The following is a 15,031-nucleotide window of genomic DNA, read 5'->3' as shown; positions in this document are numbered from 1 at the left end:
TGCTTGAGAGAGCACAGTGGAAATGGTGTGCCATGCATCTGCCTGTCTTTGTTTTTCACAGCACTGACGGAGCACAGTGATGATGGAAGTGAAACGAGGGAAATGCAACGCTGACTAATATTTCTTTTCGAATCAGAATTCAGATAATTGATATGTTGATTTGTTCTGGGTAAGCATCTTTCGAGCCCGAAGGAGCAAAGTTTGGTGGAAACACTCCCACACTTACTGTTCAGTAAACTACACCTACATCTGCAGTGTGTGTGTGTGTGTGTGTAAGAGAGAGAGAGAGTTATATATGTTATTATGTCTGACTGGCATAGAGGAGTGGAGTAAAACTACTCCCACACACAAACCTAGACCTACATCTGCTCTGTGTGTGTGTGTGTGTGTGTGTGCGCGCGCGCACACGTGTGTGTGTGCATGCGTGCAGGTAAGTGCATATGTTTTTGAGTATGTGCATGTGTGTATGTGTATGTGTGTGTGTGTGTGTGTGTGAGTGAATATCCATGCATGAATGCCTACATGTTTGTGTGTTTGTGAGAGTGTGAACACAAGCTTGTGAGTATGCAAGAATGTGTGTGTGTGTGTGTGTGTGTGTGGGAGTAGAGGTGGGGTTGGTTTGGGTTGTGTTTCTGAGCTGAGCTGTCTAAGCCGTGGTGTTTGATCTCTGTTCTCTCTCTCTCTCTCTCTCTCTCTCTCTCTCTCTCTCTCTCTCTCTCCCTCTCTCTCTCTCTCTCTCTCATCTGTCTCTCTCTCTCTCTCTCTCTCATCTGTCTCTCTTTCTCTCTCTCTCTCCCTCTGGAAACTGTAGTTTGTAGCATTTGTCATAGCAGCGCCAAGCGGCCGGCAAAAGAAAGTGAACATCGATCAAACACTTTAATCTATTAAATTATCTGACACGGGTAGCCGGGCTTCCGACCCGCCTCCTCATCTCTCTTGGCCCGCACTCCTCTTTCTTCTTCTCTCAGCCTCTCTGTTGTTTTTTTTCTCCTCTATCTTCATCTTATCCCCTTTCTTCTCCTCTTCTTGCTCTCTCTCTCTATATCTGCTCCTCTTGGTGAAACAGATTGAAATAGATGCCTGTGAAGGATCCTCACTCTCATGAGACGGTGTGAAAGACTGCAGCAATAGTTGGAAATACGAGCAGACGAGACAGCACAGGTCTCAGTGAAACACGACATGACAAGGTCAACTCTGGCACCGTTTAATTTCTCAAAATGAACTTATTTGTGTCATGTTTTTACAGCGTTATATCAGATGATTATTACAGAAGGTGAGCTCTGATAATCCTAACTCAAACGAGCACCGCTGACAAAGAATGAAAACACCTCATCAGTCAACACAAATATTACTAAAATAATACCAAAAGGTAACATTACAGGTTGCAGAGATCTAATGATGTCACAGCACAGTATACTTTTATTATTAAACAAATAAAAAAAGCAACAGGTTGACAAATCAGACAGTGTGAGTAGTCTATTAAGAGTATGAATGTACAAAAGACAATGCAATGACTCCAGTCTACATAAATCTAACTAAAAGTATGATACAGAAGAAGATACATGAGGGACGGACAGCATCCGTGGAACTGTACACCAAAACAAATAGCCTGAGCACATGCAGCCAGAAAGCCTCGCTCTGTCCTCCACTCTGCCACCACGTCCACCCAGGAAACTGAACAGAACGTCGACTCTTCGCTCCCTGCAGAAGTCAGGAGGCTACTGGGAGAAAACACAGACAGCCTGAAGGCTGTCGTCAGCGGCCGGAAGACAGGCAGCACGACACTGCCCGTCTATCTTCTGAGCACATCGTACTCGTCCTTCTGAGTCGGTCTCAGACCCTGAAGGTACACAGAGAGACAGAGACAAGGAAAATTAAAGTTCTGTGTGCCCTTGAATTGTAATAATGGTCAAGTTTGACAGATTTCTACGATAAGATGAACAGATTTTAGGGAGCAAATCTGAGGACATTTGTGATCTTAAATACAACAGACATATTCCTGAATCTGACAGACTTTATATTTATGCTTGTGGAAGCCTTTGACAAGCATGAGTCATGTATTTATATCTTAAGTATAAATACATATGTACATAAATACGTATAGTTTTATTGGAATTTTTTTTTTATCGCATTTTTTCTAGTTATTGTATTGCAGTTGCAGTATTTTTGTAATCTTTTTGCTTATGTTCCAGTAATGACTTCATTTGCTAATCATCTTTTTCCCATGTTTTTTAACAATATCAAGTGAATTTGTCTGACGTTGACCCAGCAAAACCGTTCTGATGAGTAACTTGTCTCAAGTCTGCAAATTGAGGATCTGTCTTCCACTTGTGTGACAGCCAGATAAGGGGGGATCCGGGAACATCTCCAGGGACACAGCGTCAATTCAGGGGACTGTCCCATGAAAAGGGGGATGTCTGGTCACCCGGTTCTGCGGCCGATCACAGTTCAGCTTACCTGGTACAGGTCGTTGCCAGCTCTGCCGCCGGTCTCGTGTGGAATGAGCCGCTGCCTGTCAGAAGCTGAGGAGAGAGAGATGAATATATTTCAGCAAGGAGGAGAGGGGACATGGATTAAAAGAAAGAGGTAAAAATAAATGCATAAATAAATAAATGCGCTTAGTGGTGGTGAAACCAGTGTTTTAGTCCCTCCGGCCTCTGCCCCAGTTTGATTACTCAGTCCTCCACCAGGCTCAATAAACTGCTGTAACAGTGGTGGTAACTGTTGATTTTGGTCTGTTCATGAGTATAAACCCACCGTTCTCCTGGATTATTTTATAACTTTAACGTTATATCACAAGAGGCGAGGGCTTGCAAAACGTTTCAATCTAATACGCAGCTTTAGCCGGACATGGACTCGCTTTCAAGCGAGCCCTACAGCAGTGTTAGATATGAAAACCTTGGTGAACATAATGTTGTAGCTCTACAAAGAGACATAGCTCTTACCAAAAAGCGGCATGTTTGCACTTTGCTGGACAGTCATGTAGTCTTACCAGGCTCCAGATAATACCATTACCCCACAAGGGAAGCCAAACCCAGCCAGCCTGCTGGAGTGGATTACTGCAGAAAATGCAGAATCTAAAACTCCTTGTCATTCCAGTTATTGAGTTTAAGGAACTCTCAGATCTTGGTGCTTAACGAAGATAGCACTCAAGAATAATACACAATAAAAAAAAAAAAATCCCCATTTTTAACTGGGTTTGCCATTCCTTTAAGTAATATAAAGTCTTTTCACCGTGCCAGGAATTAAATTCTGGAGAGAACACTCGATTCTTGTCTTTTTTTTTTTTTTCTGGAATTCTTTGACATGAAAATGGTCAAATTGAATGACGTATAATATCGGTGCATTTGCCTTCAAAAAGTCCCACAATGTCTAAACACAAAATGTCACATTACACAGCGGCCAATCGCCTGTAAACTGTTTGATGTATTGTTTTCTTTCTTATTTTTTTTGGCATTTCTGCTTTATTTAACAGTCACAGTAGAGATTGACGGGAAAGACGTGCAGCAAAGGACCTGAGGTTGGATTTGAACCCCAGTCGCTGTGATTGGGACTAAGCCCTGGTACATGGTGTGTGCTCTTAACCGGTGAGCCACCGGGGCACCCCATAAATGTATTGTTTTCAACATGCTCAGTTGTTTTAAGTACTATCTACTACTTGTACTATCTTCGGCGTCAGGTAATAATGCCTGATCAGTCCAGCAGAAATCCTGTTAACAGATGCAGCTCTTGGACAGACAGAGAGGCACATAGATAGATAGATAGATAGATAGATAGATAGATAGATAGATAGATAGATAGATAGATAGATAGATTTTTACCTTTCTTGTCGGCAGCTGGTGCGCTGAGGGGCCGAGAACAAGAGGCAAGAAGGTAAACAGCCCATCCTATCATGGCTGTAGCCAACACTTCTCCTACAACCATGCCTGCTATTGTGGCCCCATCCATTTCTACACAGTTGTCACAGGCTGGACACACACACACACACACACACAAATTGTATCTCTACAAACAAAAACTTAAGCTGAAAACTTACATTTTAATAGTGCACTGTGCAAAATTGAAGGTAAGGAACATCGAGACACAACTGACAAAAAAATGGTTCTCACTTCAATGGAAATTTTGTATATTGGAAAGGAATCTCCCATCTTTGATGTAAAGTTAAGTAAGTACTGAAAAAGCATAAATACACACATGAAGCCTACACAGACATGCATGCTGTCATGAGTCGTCACATAATATGTATGAGACCACAGCTTTTGCTGCAGGACTTACTCCGAAATTTCACATAGATTTTGTCCCCGTCATTCTCATCAGAAGGCGCAGAAGACGCAGAAGACGCAGAAGGCTCAGAAGGCTTGCATGTGTACTCCCCTGAATTCTCATCCTTGTATTCTATCTTGGGGGATTTGCCCAAATCTTTCTCTTTTTTAAAAACAGCGTGTTTGGGATCAGGGCAGGTCAGTGTGATGCTATCAGCATTCTGCTTTACTGCAAATTTGGGATCTGTCAACAGGAATAGAAACATTAGAATCAGGTAGGATAGATGTACACCCTATGATAATTCTTTAATTGTTTCTGTGGACCAAATGCCACTGTTGCATCTTTTAATAAAGACTACATCTGACATCATTTCAGAATCTCAGGTATCCAGTTACCCCCACCCCAAGGCCCTGTCAAAAACACCCGTGTTTCTTACCTCCATCAGCACAGACAAAAGCTGTTGGAGAAATTGGAAAGAAAGATGAAAACATTTTATTTCAAGCAAAGAACCGGATACAAGTTGCATGACACAAGGCTAGTGGAGTCTTTTCTTATCCCACTGCTGTTGTGTGTCTTTTGAAGGCAGGAAATGTTTGCCGACCATTTTGATCTCACTTGATTACAAACAAAAGCCACGCCAGAAGCCTACCGGTCAGTTTCCACAGCAGCAGCAGACGGGCCAGCAGTAATATCTGCCCTCTCATTGTGTTCTCACTCTTCTGCGTCCTCCTGATAATAGGAGAGGAGCTTTAATAACTATTCAATGCACAATAAGACTGAACGTACGCCAGGAACAGGAAGGGTGCCATTTTCTGCTCCGAGTCAACCATTTCACTTTATCTTTGCATCAGATGATTAAAGGTGAGAGGCAAAAGTCACTATGCCTTTGCATAATCAAGACTGGTAGTTAATAATCACAACTGTAATGTTGGGATTACTTCATTTTTTAAAGATTTACAGCTTTCCTCATTATTTGGCCTCCCTCAGAATACATGCTGTCATGCTGAATTTACTTAAGTGAAAACACACAGAACTTGTAATTAAAAAAAATAATAATACTAATAATAACACTGACCTTTGAAAAACAAGTGTTGCTGTGTCCCTGCTGTCAAAGGATCCAGGCACCTTGTGTAAGTGTCTCAGTGTGTGTGTGACTGTAAGTGTGAGTAGGAAGTGAGTGTGATTGGTGTATTTTCCGTGTCACCAGGCTCTGTTGAACACCGGGGGACTGTGTGTGTCTGTGACTCACAACAAATGCATACATCATATGTTAAATTTACCAGAGAAAAGGCACTGTTCATGAATCCTCTGTGCTTTGGATCTAATATGAAGAATATTATGCTCTACTGTGTTCATCAATGACATGGAGGGTTTTTCATGCCGGGGTGAAAATGTCACTTGATATTAATTTCCCAGTATTTCCAAAGGGTGTTCAGGCTGTGTTATGTTTCGATTATACTCGGATAGAAATGTCGCTTATCGTGTCAGCATTCACTCTCGTCACAGTTTAATGGCACACGTCTCATTTGGGAGGGAAGGTCCTCTGATTCAGCGCTGAATTGATTTCGGCGATTAATCACATCGGTTACACTGACTGCTGCTTGCTGTGTGGCTGCTATGGGAGATGCGTGGCTCAGTCGTATCTGATAAACAAAGAGATGAACATGGGAGCCCGTGTTCAGATGAATATTTCAGCTCCCTGTGCGTTGTAAATGTTTGTCCCAGTGTGTTTTGGTTCCCTGTTCAGTGCAGAGAAGCAGCAGCACACAGGCAAAGAGATGCTCCCATAGCACTACTTCCTGTGCGACTATACCCACAAAAACCTGTGACCTAGAGCAAACACCTGGCACTGACACACACACACACACACACACAATACTCATCACATATTTTTCTACCCCTGATCTGCCATCCTCTCTCTCTCTCTCTCTCTCTACTGACACACTTCCCCCCACCCATCCATATAAAGCACTCTTTAGCGCCCCCTGGTGACTGCCGGCATAACCACACCAGGACTAGTGTTTTCCACCAGCAGTTACCATATATTCATCTTTATTAGACTTCCTCTTTTATACACATATACATATGCATACAAATATACAGTACATGTCACGCGTCCATATACAAATACATACTGTGTATTTATGTACCATCTTGCCGAGAGATATTCGTAGCTCTGAATTATTTGTCAAAATGTAAAATCTTACATACAGCACATAATCTCAGACATTCTTGTGTTAGCATAGAAAGAACATTAAAACATTCCATAATGCAGCAGGTAGGAGATTATGAGTGTGCGATTACAGAATGCAGGGACAAAACATTTGGAAAACATTTAAGATATGGGTTATGTATTTTGTGTGTGTGTGTGTGTGTGTGTGTGTGTGTGTGTGTTTGTGTGTGATTCATAACAGATAGCAGTTATCTTCCCAATCTTGTTAAAAAGACACTTATTTATTCTTAGAATGAATGACACAAGTACTTCTCACAACGTTTCATCAACTGTTTTTGTGTCTGACGAGCTTCTAATTTGACTGAAATTCATATTTGATACTTTAATATAGTTTTGTTACACACCAATAAGCCTCTCCATAAGGATATGGCTGCAAAATAAATCAGATTTTGTTCCCTGGTGAAATCTTTCCAGCTTGAAGGCGACTGATGATTGGATGAATGGATGAATGGCAGTTCTTCTGGGTTTCTTATTGGACGGCCGTCGGCGACGCTTTGTTTGTGGACGTTGTGCATGCGCATGTGTGGGTGGGTGTGTATGTATGTAGCTACGTATGTGTGTGAGAGTGTGTGTGTGTGTGTGTGTTTGAGGTTAGTCAAAGCCAGATTTCTTCACTGCTTGTGCTGTTCACCTTATAGATGTAGCCCACCATTGGGTACCGGGCAAACCCTGCAAATCAACAAAAATCACAGCTCCTGTTCTTCCGTATTCAAGCCAAGGTGTAAAATATGGAAAGTACAAAACTGTATTTCCCTGACCTCGGGCGGCGTAGGCAACAGACAGATCTTCCTCCTCCTCTATCCTCCTCTCCTCCACGCTGTTCTGCTGGGCGACCTCCCGCGCTACAGGAAGTGATGCAGAAAGAAGGGAGGACACAGAGGATGCAAGAGGCGCGCGTGTGTCTGAAGTTACCCTCATGAAGCAAGATGAAGCGGTTTCAACCCCTCACTTATGTATAACCCTTCAGATCTCCGGCAAAATGGAAAGTATCCATGCATCAATCTTTACTTCCTCTCACAAAGTCTGTCAAACCCTGCACTCAGCTAGCTCAAACAAAGCTTTGGCTGTCTAGAATTAAACATGAAATCAGCAGGATTTTTACCATAATATTGCACAAAATCACCATCATATATCTACAGGTGTTTGATCAAAACTCGCTCTCTGGCCAGCACTCTGTTTTGAAGCCAAAATTGCTCAATGATGAAAGGTTGTGCAACCATTTTTGGCATGTTGACGCCCACAAAACATCCTTTCTGATGGATCTCTCGTTTAGCTTTCTCTTCTCCCTTGTTAAAATGTCACTTGACTGTGTGTGTAGTCACAGGCCACCAAAACTCAAGGGGGCAGGAAGGAGGTGTTAGGGAGCAGTAAAGACGTGTCCAGGAGCAGCGGTGGACATTTCAATGACAAATATTGTACTTAAATATTGTAAATATTGTATGCAAGACATCCACTTTCAAAATAAAATACATCCATTACATTTTGTTAGCAAAGAGCAAACGACTAAACTGGCAGTGATTAAGTACACTTGTGTCATAAAGTGGTTCTACAAGCAAGTCTGTGGATTCATCAGTTGGTTTCAGAGCGTTACCAGGCTCTGTAAACGCAGTGTGAGAACAATACAGCAATGCATTGATATTAAAGCGAAAATGTACTTTGGAACACTTAAATATTTGTAAAAGCAAGTACTCCAGTGCTTTAACTCAAGTCAAAAAATTCAGTAATACTTGACATGGATTATCTATACTTTGACTCAAGTAATGGGGGTGTGTATTTTGTCCACCACTGTCCACAAGGATGTAATTTCTATCAGTGCTCCTGTTGTCCTACTGGTCACATATTGAAGGTTGATAAAAGCTACAGATCATTTCAAGCTCACCTACATGCCAGCTGACACCCAGGAGAAGTGATTTCTCCTTACAACCAGAGGTGGGAAGTAACGAAGTAGAAATACTTCGTTACCGTACTTAAGTAGATTTGTCAGGTATCTGTACTTTACTTGAGTATTTAATTTTCTGCCGACTTTTTACTTTTACTCCCTACATTTGAACACAAATATCTGTACTTTCTACTCCTTACATTGTCAAAACAGGCTCGTTACTTCTCTCTCCCTCTCTCTCTCTTTTTGGTGGGGGCGGGCGGGCTCGTTACCACCAAGAAAAAAATTACAACACCTGCACCGGCACCGTACGAGAACAAAAGGCAGAGAAACTTTCCAGGCTACAGCAGCGCACTGACATAGATTGTGAAACAAAGCGAAGAGGTGCCACTCTGCTGTATTTTCACTGGCTAACAGCAGCACACTGGCTTAGCTTGTCTATTCAGAGAAGAGGTATCACTTCGGCTTATTTTTCATTCTATGTTATCACATGCATACTCCTGCTCATTCATTGGTAGCTGAATTGTTAGGTCTGTTTGATAAGTAATTTACATTTTTAAAACAAATAATAATTTAACATATTTTTAAATTATTGGAGTCAACATCTACTCCTTCAAGATAATTTATTATGTTCTACAACTCATAAACATACACTAACACTACATACTGAGTGTTTGAGCAGCATATCTCCCCTGTGCTACAAAAGATCCATGGTAAAAATTATTAACATTAATGCTGAAGCCCTCCCCCACAGTTTCAAAAAATCCTGGAGGAAACCCTGCACAGAGAGGGAAAGGGAGAGAGGGCGCGGGGCGTGAGAGCAGTTAAGATAAAGAAAACCATATAGAGAAATCTGGAGACATGGAGGAAGACAGTTGCCAGGGAAGATAACGTTAGCCGACAACAAAACAGAATCGGAGAAGCAAGAAAAAATCTGTTAAAAGTCATATACGTTAAGTATATTAAGTATTGAGAGTACCAAAGCTGTTATCAAGGTACTCATTCAAGACCTCTGGTCAGTTCAGTCTTGATTATTGTGTGAAACTGGGCTTGCAGCAAAACTAGACTGTCGCGTGATTTTCATTCTCTCTGTACCAGCACTTTGCAGGTTGTTAATAAAAGAGGAAATGTTCCTGTTTTGTGTGCCCTGAACTTTTTTTTCGTCAAAAAGTTATCAAAAAGGTATATGTATCATTAATGGTAAAAAAAAAAAAAAAAAAAAAAAAAAAAAAAATCATTTTTACTTTTTACTTTTGTACTTAAGTACATTTCAGAGCCTGTACTTTCTTACTTTTACTTGAGTAAAGAAGTTGAATTGGTACTTCTACTTTTACCAGAGTCTTTTCTCACACAAGTATCTTTACTTCTACTTAAGTACAGAATGTCAGTACTTTTGCCACCTCTGCTTACAACACACAGGGAGATAGCTGCCACACCTCGTAATAGCTTTCCCCAAAACAGCTGAAGTCATACTGATTTTTTTAGGTTCCCAAAAAGACAAAAATGAAAGCAAAATTACAAAAAAAGTCCAACTGACCTCGATTTAACTCTGTGTGGCTAACCATGACCTGGGTGACTGAGAGCCTCCACAGACACCTTCCTGTATGCTGCATCACATGTGTTTCAGCTGGCACAGGTGTGGCTAGATAACAGCATTTTCATTTTCGGGTGAACCTTTAATGCCCCTTTAAGTATTTTTCCGTCCAAAGCCGCAGGGGAGCCTTACCTTTCCGCAAAGCACTGAGGTCATTGAGCTGCATGTTGGAAGGCAGAGACATATTCTCTCTGGGGAGGTAGGCCTTATCAACATTCTCCGTCTTCAGGTTGGCTGAGTTGCTGAACAGATAATATTGGTGCCAGGGTGGGGGGGGGTCGGGGGTGAGGGAGTCAACGTTAGATGGGCTGTTGGACTGCCGGGCGCACCAAAAGCACTCGTAAGTGCACAAAATGCTTTCATCAGTGGTTCTCTTCCACTACCCTGATGTTGCTGAGGTGGATGGACATGAGTGGATGAGATGTGGGATAAGTGGATGCTTAAGTACAGGTGCAGTGCCAGTCTCAGTGTAAATGTACGAGAGGTGATTGTAGGTCTGATCAAAGTAGCTATAAAGGCAGGCAGCTCTGCTGGTGCCATGTGGCTGATTCAGCCTAATATCTGTGATGGGAGATGTCCACCTGATAATAAAACTAACATCTCATAATCCACCCTCCTAGTTAATTTCTTCATTTACAAGTTCACTGGAAAAATATCCATCATAACCCAACCCATTAACTCCCTTAGTCAGTTTCAAAATCTTAAAGAAATATTTCAACGTTTTGGGCAAAATCCTTTTTTTCCGAGGTTTATTTTTTCACTTTGACAGAGCTAGGCTAATGACTCCCATAGACTTCAAGTCTTTATGCTAAGCTAAAACAAAATGTGATGCTTAGGAACTAAACCACTGAATATAGAGAGGAGAAAACATCTTGTCTCAGTCTGGGTAAGTCGGAAAAAGGGTATTTGACCAAAACATTGTCATATTCCTTTAATTTTCTTAAAACAAGTGGAAATACCCCACTGCTGGATGAGACTTATTTGTTTCTAATCTTCTTCTACAAACAAATGTCCACCTCTTGAGACAAGGCAGAATAAAGTGGAGCAATCTATAATGGAAATTACACTTGATTCACAAATAGTCCTGAAACACTGATTCATCCAAGTCCAGTATCTGATTTTCTTGACTGTATATTAGAATAAATGATTTGTGCAGATGGCTGTTTTTGTTCTCCCTAGTTTAATAGCACAAGACATAGATCAGCTCCTCTTTACTGTTAAATATCTGCAGTTTTTGATGCTTTGACATATGATTGGGCTGAATGGAGTTTCACAAGACATGTTGGTCCACTCTACACACTTCTGCCTCTCACAGCGATATCACTTACCTTTTTTTGGTCATCAGAATCTCCACTGGCTCCTCTGAAACACAACAGAGAGATTGCTGAGACACACTCGGCATGCGCACTGCACTCAGAAATTTTCCTATGGCCTTAAATGGTGCTCGCTAAAAACCCACAAATATCCACTTTAATACCCTCTGTGTCTCACCGATGATCTTGCTCTTGTTCTTTTGCATGAGGCAGAGCACTATCAGACTGAGGATGAGGAGGGCCATGAAGGCCATAGCTCCTCCTGTCACTATTCCCACCATCGGCACCTCAACGCGAGACTGCAGAAACTCTGCAGAGAGAGAGAGAGAGAGAGAGAGAGAGAGAGAGAGAGAGAGGATTTCCACAAAAAATTCAGACGGCTCAGGACTTCGTGCATCCATCTCACTTTGCAGTTTGCCACCAGCACTGACCTGCCAGTGTGAGGTTGCTCTGCACCGCTCCAACACTGTTGCTGGCGTTCAGCGACACATTCCCTGAATGGCTGCTGAGCGTGACCCTCAGCGTGTGATTGGTCAGCCAGGGGTAGCTTCGCGAGTCCAGGATGAGGAAGTCGGAGGTGTTGGCCACCAGCTGGCCGGACTGGTCCACGAAGCTGATGGTGGCAGGTGGGTTGGATCGAACCAAGGCGAAGAGCACCAAGGAGAGGCCGGCGTCTGCGGTCTCACTGTAATGAGCGTTGACTCTGAGGATCTCCGGCAGGACTGGGAGTGAGAGCAGGGACGGACAAGGAGAACAACTGAACGGTGTGGGTCATCAGCAAAGAGTGACATGCAGGTTGTAGCCAAGTCTCCACTCCAGTGGTCACACACACATATTGACATTTTTCAAACAAGCCATGCATACAGCGCATTGGTTTACAAAGCAAATCTGGGGTAGCAAGTGATTCCTGTAATTAAAAAATCAATCAAACAAACAAACAAACAAAAAACATAGCTTTGGTCCCTGATGCACGCTTAATTGAGGCTGTAGCCTCAGTGAAGCACACTTTTTGACTGTTTTCTGTGGAAGGCCTAACAGCACTGTAAACACATTGTTTGGGTGTAAACAACACATTATTAGTGTGTTACCAACATGTTTATAGGTCAACAGTCACTGCATTGTCAACAGGCTGGCAAAATTTTGTTAAAATTGATGTCTGCACGTGGCATGTTGTTTCTGTGTTTTTCCCCTGGTGACATGTTGTTTACATGTAAAGAATGTGCACTCAAACATGTTGTTTATGGGCAATGTTTTTGACCTGTTTAGTCACTTGTCCATGAGTGTCTCTCTTCCTGATTGGCTGTGTTGAGCAGACGGGTCAGACCATTCCTGTAAACGGATGGGGCAGCCAATCACCTGCTAGGAATTCTCTATTTGTTCTCTTTTGTTTGTGCTTTTAAAATTTTGAATGAAAAATAAATAACAAAAATGAAAGTTTTGTGACTTGTTTTAGGTAAAACTGCCGCCTTTTGCTCTGATACTGCCATATGTTTTCTCAAAGAAAGACTTCTACCTCATCTGACTACAAAGGGACGGCAGTGGAGGGGATATATATATATATATATATATATATATACACATACATATATATATATATATATATATATATATATATATATATATATATATATATATATATATATATATATTCTGCACCAATACAATGGGATGTGTATGTGCAAACAATATTTTGTTAATGTGCATGTTGACATGTTGACAGCACATCAGATTTTCATGTTTTTTGCTCTCATATTGTTCAGAGGGGCTTATAAACTTCAAACTGTGTTTCCTAGAGAAGGCTGTGCTGCATTTTCTGTTCCTCAAAATTAAGTTACATTTGCCAGGAAGTACCATGACTGCTTCCTGCTCTGATGACAGTTTCCACCATAAAGAAATCCACCAGATTTCCAACAAACGTTAACAACAGTGTCAAACACAGTGCAGAGGCTGCCAGTCTCCTTTGCAGTAGTCGTCCTGTTTACTGTAGGAAAATGAATACGGTAATGGATAAATTAATGTATTTATGTGACAGTGATGTGTTGATGGTGCATATGTTGTGCATCATAAAAAAACAAACTGTGTGCTCTCTGAAAAGTGTATGCATTATTGTGTAAGCTGTCACACTCCTCGCACACACCCACACACACATACTCACACTGAATGTTGAGTGTGACCGTGGCATTGTAGCTCTCTCCTGTCCTGGGGTTCGAGGCGGTACACACCAGCTCTCGGTCCCACTTGTTGGCCCGCAGAGAGAAGGTGCTGTTGTGACGGGCCCTGGGCCTCATGACCTCAGACTCCTCCTGTGATGTCATCACCAGGCGCCCGCGGTTCGGTGATGGCTCGCTCTGCTGCTCCCCGTTGAGGTACCAGGTCAGTGTGGGTGGGGCACGGGGATGCCAGCCGTCTGACTGGCAGCTGAACTTGTGTGTCGTGTTTTCCTGCATTGTGAGAGCCGACCGGTGCCGTCCGTCGATTTTGGGCACGGGTTCAATTGCACCTGAGGGAACATGTAGGACAGTTAGAGCAAAAAATGAAGAAGCAAAAGATTTCAAATTTGACCGAATGCATTTATCATGTCACATCATATTATATCATAAAGAGTCAAAACTAAAGAGTATGACTGATAGAATATGTAATGCCTAACTCCCTATGTGACTGATTTGTTCAGAAATGTGTCAACCAATGTTTGTAGAACTACAAAAGCTATGTATGATGTGTAATCTGCATAATCCATCAGCAACACTGTTTTCTATAATCCTCATTTGTTAATATGGGTGCAACATAATGAGTACGTTATTTATTGTGCTGCTGTGCCTCACCTATCCAGGACCAGGCCAGTGTGTGAAGGAACAGGACAGCAGTATGTGAACCCCACCGCCTCAGGCACACACACTCCATACTGGCCCACTGGAGCATCCACACACACACACACAACTACCTGCTGGAAAAAGACAATCTGCATGAAGACTTTCACTCTTAATCAGTGCGAGCAAAACAAAATGTTAACGTCGTTACAGAGGGTCTAAGACATGAAGAAGCTGCAGGATAAGATTGAGATGCTGCAACAAAACACAAAACTAAAACTTTCCGAGCACAACAATAAAGAGAAAAAAAAAACACAGAAATTGAGAGCTGTCGGAGGAGAAGACGAGACTCTTCACAAACAGTGTTTTGACTCACACACTCCTCCACCCTCCATAATTCACTGACTCTCCATGTTTGATTTGTGCACGTGGTAAACAAAGATGCCCCGTTTCATTCTCTGCACAGAATATTCACAGGCCTGTCTGCATCAGGAGCGATTCTGCACACACACACGCAGACTTAGTACAGGGAAAAAGCAATGTCTGACATTCCCTGTGTGGGTCATGTGATCGGTGTGTGTCAGCACCTCGCACGAAAGCAGGAACTGAGACAATGCACACAAGCACACACAAGCACACACGCACACACAAACACACACATATGGTGAAACCATCCCGTATAATGACAGCAAGGTGTCACACATGTCGACACATGCACGCGTGATAACGTGGCCATTGGAACGCTCCGGCTGAGGATGCTTGGCTGCCACTGGCTTTGATGGGCAGCACAGTCCAATGTATGCACATAAAACACACACTCCTTATTTGCAGGGCTGCATGCAGACGCTTAAAATACACAAATAAAAACCCCTCTGCAACACACACACAGCATTACCTCAGCCCTGTCTGCGGATGTTGTTGTGATTCAGCCTGCTGGAGCTC

General features: G+C 42.4%; 2 protein-coding genes across 2 annotated transcripts; both read right to left on the bottom strand.

Annotated features, from left to right (window-relative positions):
* Positions 1–1,200: 1,200 nt before the first annotated feature.
* Positions 1,201–5,421, bottom strand: LOC115370243 (T-cell surface glycoprotein CD3 gamma chain). Its single transcript, XM_030067171.1, has 7 exons — positions 5,339–5,421; positions 4,700–4,992; positions 4,358–4,506; positions 4,276–4,324; positions 3,822–3,968; positions 2,458–2,522; positions 1,201–1,840 (listed from the first exon to the last, which is right to left on the bottom strand). The coding sequence occupies exons 2-7, from the start codon at positions 4,752–4,754 to the stop codon at positions 1,793–1,795; spliced, it is 513 nt and encodes a 170-aa protein (XP_029923031.1). The 5' UTR covers positions 4,755–4,992; positions 5,339–5,421; the 3' UTR covers positions 1,201–1,792.
* An 897-nt stretch (positions 5,422–6,318) lies between these two features.
* tmem25 (transmembrane protein 25) lies at positions 6,319–15,031 on the bottom strand. The gene is made up of 9 exons (XM_030067192.1): positions 14,985–15,031; positions 14,105–14,226; positions 13,438–13,782; positions 11,714–12,004; positions 11,461–11,592; positions 11,298–11,331; positions 10,102–10,211; positions 7,255–7,338; positions 6,319–7,165 (listed from the first exon to the last, which is right to left on the bottom strand). Exons 2-9 carry the CDS (start codon positions 14,199–14,201, stop codon positions 7,092–7,094), a joined length of 1,167 nt encoding a protein of 388 aa, XP_029923052.1. The 5' UTR covers positions 14,202–14,226; positions 14,985–15,031; the 3' UTR covers positions 6,319–7,091.

Source organism: Myripristis murdjan, chromosome 13, assembly GCF_902150065.1.
Source record: "Myripristis murdjan chromosome 13, fMyrMur1.1, whole genome shotgun sequence".
Taxonomy (NCBI): domain Eukaryota; kingdom Metazoa; phylum Chordata; class Actinopteri; order Holocentriformes; family Holocentridae; genus Myripristis; species Myripristis murdjan.
This window is presented reverse-complemented; position numbering and strand designations above follow the sequence as displayed.